A 3,881-nucleotide genomic window follows, 5' to 3' on the forward strand; every position below is an offset into this window, starting at 1 on the left:
AGGGCTGCTGGAAGGAACAAGTGGCTTCCGCTTGACAAGGTACGTCCTCTGAGCAGAGAGAGAAATACGTTGGGGTTTATCAGAGAGGGACGTTTTCTTCTGGTAGTGACTCGATACTGTTTTATCTCTTTAGTGGTTTAGTTCTGTTCTTGTTGTGAAATCCATTTGACTTTGCTAAAGATAGTGTGGTGGGCAAAGGCTGTTTTGAACCCGTGGATTGACTGGGCTTGTGCCAGTCCTGCCTTGAATAGCATCCTCTGTGCCTTGCTTGGCTGTAGTGTGTCCGAGAAAGTTGTTCATGTACTTCTGCATCTGTGTGCCTGCAGGTGGATTTCTACTTCCAGCTTTTCCCCTTTGAGGATCTCCTGCCCAGCTACAGCAATGTGGTTCCTAGAAAAAATTAGAGCATCACATGAAAATGGAAAACCCCCTAGCTCCTCCTTCCTGGCACTGCCACCTGGCCAAAACCTGCCTGAAAAAGCCCGACTGGGGACTGCTGCTTTTCCTAATGTGCTTACCCCTGACAGAATCCCTGAGTTCTGCATTCCCCCCAGGCTGGCCAGCTCTGGCCCTGCTAAGGGCACTGGCTTCCACCAGGACCACAGTTCAGAGGATGCAGAGCTTAATTCTTCTGACTACAGCCCCAGCTCTTCTTTGCCACATCTCATTCAGGTGGAAAGTGCTGAAGAGATCCCAGCCCCGGAGGAAGAAAGCACCAACTCGGACCCACAGTCCCAAGCAGCACTCTCCCTGCCTCACTTTCCCAGAGCCCCCACTTCTTATGGCTTCTGCACTTTGCTGGAGAGTCCCCACACCAGGAGAAAGGAGTCCATCTTCCATGGTGACTCACGTGGAGCTCTGCCCAGCCTGATGCTCTCCCGATCTAGAGCTAACACATTCAGTGGCAAAGGGAGTATGTCTAATCCCATCGCTATCAGCTTTGCTTCTGTGAGACTGCCTCCCAGGCATCCTTCCCTGCACAGGCAAGGTGCCTGTGACAGTGATACTGCCTCCTCCAGTGATTCCTCTCCTTTCAGCTCTCCGCTTCTCAGCAGGTCACCTCCCAGGTCCTGCTCCCTGATCAAAACACAAAGTCAGGAGGGGTTGCTCTGCCGAGCGCTGAAAGCCAAGAACAAATCCAGCGTGGCCAGGAACAATTCTCTCTCTACAGAGGAGAGCAGCTCCACTGATAACAGCCCCAGTGCCATCAGGCGGGCCTCAGAGGGGCTGCTTGCCACGCAGAGCTCTAGCATGTCCTGTTCTCCCATCTTCCCCCTGGACCTGACCCGCAGCCGTGAGAGACTGGTGGGAGAGAGCACTGTGGTCATGGACAAGGGAGGCATGCTGAGGCTATTGGCTGAGTACTGTGCAGAGAATGAAAGGCTGCGGATCCGCCTCATCAGTGCGGAGGGTTTGTATGATGACTCTGTAGAGCCCAAAACCATAAACTGCTGTATCACCTTCTCCCTGGTGCCAGGGAAAACACAGAAGCAGAGAAGCACTGTTATAAAGAGAAGCAGAAATCCCATCTTCAATGAGGACTTCTTTTTTGATGGCATTGCAGAGGAAGAGCTTTACAGCCTGTCTGTAAGGATGAAAGCAATGAATAAAGGGTGCAGTATGAAGCGAGATTACACCTTAGGAGAACGGGAATTGTCTGTTATGAGTATGCTCTCACTGTAACACTTGAAACATTCAAACAGACCAATTTTGTCCTCTGAAAGTTTTCTAATAAATAAAGTTCTGGGTTGTCTTTTTTTTTTTTTAAAGAATACTTTAAAGCACTGTGTTGCTTGGTATTACTCTTATGCTGTTGTGCCTTATTTTGTTGCTTAGCATTTCAAATGCAGTGAGGTATTGGCTGTTAAATTAAAAGGTGGCTGTGGAGCAGACCTTCTGCCTGTACCAGGGGAGAGGAGGGCAGAAGGGCTAGTTTGCTTTTAGGATAAAGGATTAGGCAGTTACCAAGTCAAAAGTTCTTATTTATGGCTTTCAGGGAGTGGAAGGGTTGGTTTTTCACTCACTCTGGTCCCTAAGCAGGTACACAGCAGGTGCGCACAGTAGCCATTGAATCCTGTAGCAGCTCCCAGGTACTACCTCAGTTAAACAGACCATTTTGACAGCTCTCACATTCACAGAAAGGAATGTTTTAATGTGTCCTGCATTCAGGGAGGGGGTGAGAGAGATGTCTAGTTTGTCTGGGAATCGGGTCTTCTCCTACAATGTTGGAGAAGGATTTGGACTCCCAAAGTAGGCATAAGTTTGTGTTGAGGATAACAGGATCAGCTTCTGAGCAGCAGTTAAAACCACCGCAGGCTGGGCTGTCCTTCTCTCCACAGACCTATACTGTCAACGCTGGACAGTGAGGTGGCTCCTGCCTGGAGTCACCATGGAGCGGGTGATTGCTGTAGCACAGTTAGTGTCTTCATTTACCTTTCCCTTCCATGGGTGATTTCACAGCTGTCAGGATGGAGTTGCCAGGTAATGATGTTTTCATCTGGAATGTACCCTGGAGCTATAACCCTCAGCAATTCCGCTATTGAATCCTTTCTGAAACGGAAGCAGATAGGATTAGATACAATAAAGCAAGGGCAAAGGATAGTTTGGGATCTCTTCAATGAATTCCTGCTTCGGCGAATGACTTGCTCCATACCTTGTTCAAGTCATTGTGTTAAAATTAGGATAGTATTTCTCTGTCCTGTACTAGCCTATAGTGAGCGGCTGAGGCACCTGCTTCAGCACCACAAGAAATACAAAGGTGCAGAGTTCCTTCAACCACCTTCCCTTTTATTTTTTTTTCTTCTGCTGAGGACCGAAGGCTGGGTAAAACAGATCAACTCAGAAACCACAGCTGCACAAGTGGGAGGAGGCAGACACTCTGTCTTGAAAAGTCCAGGCCTGCTGCTGCCTCAGTCGATTAAGTTGCAGGCTTCAACATGTGAAGGTAGATAAGCTTTAACAGAGGAGCAGTCCACACAGTCCTCGGGCACAGAAAAGCAAAGCTTTCTTCTGTGTCCCTGGGATTCTGTAGAAACAGGGCCTTGCTTGTGCCAAATCTACAGCTTCAAAGCTCTTTCAAAAAGGCTTCTGGCAGGTCCTCCCCCTGCCCTGTTCTGGGAAGAGTGTAACTGCCTGGAAATAATGGCATTATTCGTGGGAGGTTCTGCTTTCAGACTTAAGTACCCCAGGAAGGATTTTTTTTTTTCCTTCTGATAGTAGAAAAAGCCCCAAAGATGTTTAACTCTGACCATGAGTGCTCAGAAATGCCCACTGCTAATCCTTGATCCAGCTCACTGAGATGCTTCTAAAAACAGAATCCTCGTACAAAGGATGACTTGCACAGGAGAATGGCTGGGTATATTTCCCAAAGCTGATTAAAATCAAATGGAATAATAATCCCTTTGTGCTAAAGGAAAGAATTAAATGTGATGACATGCTGCGCAGCTGGAGGTGATGCACTTGTATCCTTGAATGTGGGCCAACTGACTAGAAAGGAAAACCTAAAGGAAGTGGGGTGAGGAGAAATTCACAAATGTGACTTCAAGGAAGAGTCAATCCTGCTGCAAAAAAAAGAAAGCCTGTTTAATTGGTTATTGCATGGAGTCTCACGAAGGAAGGCAGAGGCTCCCTTTTCATCCACCACCACATTTTTAGTTCTTGGGACTTAAGGTCTCCTTGCAGGTACACTCACATGGAGAAAGAGGCTGAGATAACACAGAAGACAACAGTTACATGTGTTAGAGGATCAGGTACAGTCACACTACAGAGGACACCTCTCTGCCCTGTGATATGTGCCATGCCAGTGTTGTACTGCAGGGACAGAGGATGATGGAACAGCTGAGGCAGGAAGGGCCTCTGGAGACTCTATTGCCTGACTCCTG

The 3,881-nt window shown here is 48.0% G+C and overlaps 1 protein-coding gene across 1 annotated transcript; it reads left to right on the forward strand.

Moving 5' to 3' along the window:
* The first annotated feature begins 381 nt into the window (after positions 1–381).
* LOC104501374 (C2 calcium-dependent domain-containing protein 4C-like) lies at positions 382–1,757 on the forward strand. The gene has a single exon (XM_010145174.1). It carries the CDS (start codon positions 382–384, stop codon positions 1,681–1,683), a length of 1,302 nt encoding a protein of 433 aa, XP_010143476.1. The 3' UTR covers positions 1,684–1,757.
* Positions 1,758–3,881: the final 2,124 nt, after the last annotated feature.

This window comes from Buceros rhinoceros, unplaced genomic scaffold, assembly GCF_000710305.1.
Source record: "Buceros rhinoceros silvestris isolate BGI_N320 unplaced genomic scaffold, ASM71030v1 scaffold26531, whole genome shotgun sequence".
NCBI classification, from domain to species: domain Eukaryota; kingdom Metazoa; phylum Chordata; class Aves; order Bucerotiformes; family Bucerotidae; genus Buceros; species Buceros rhinoceros.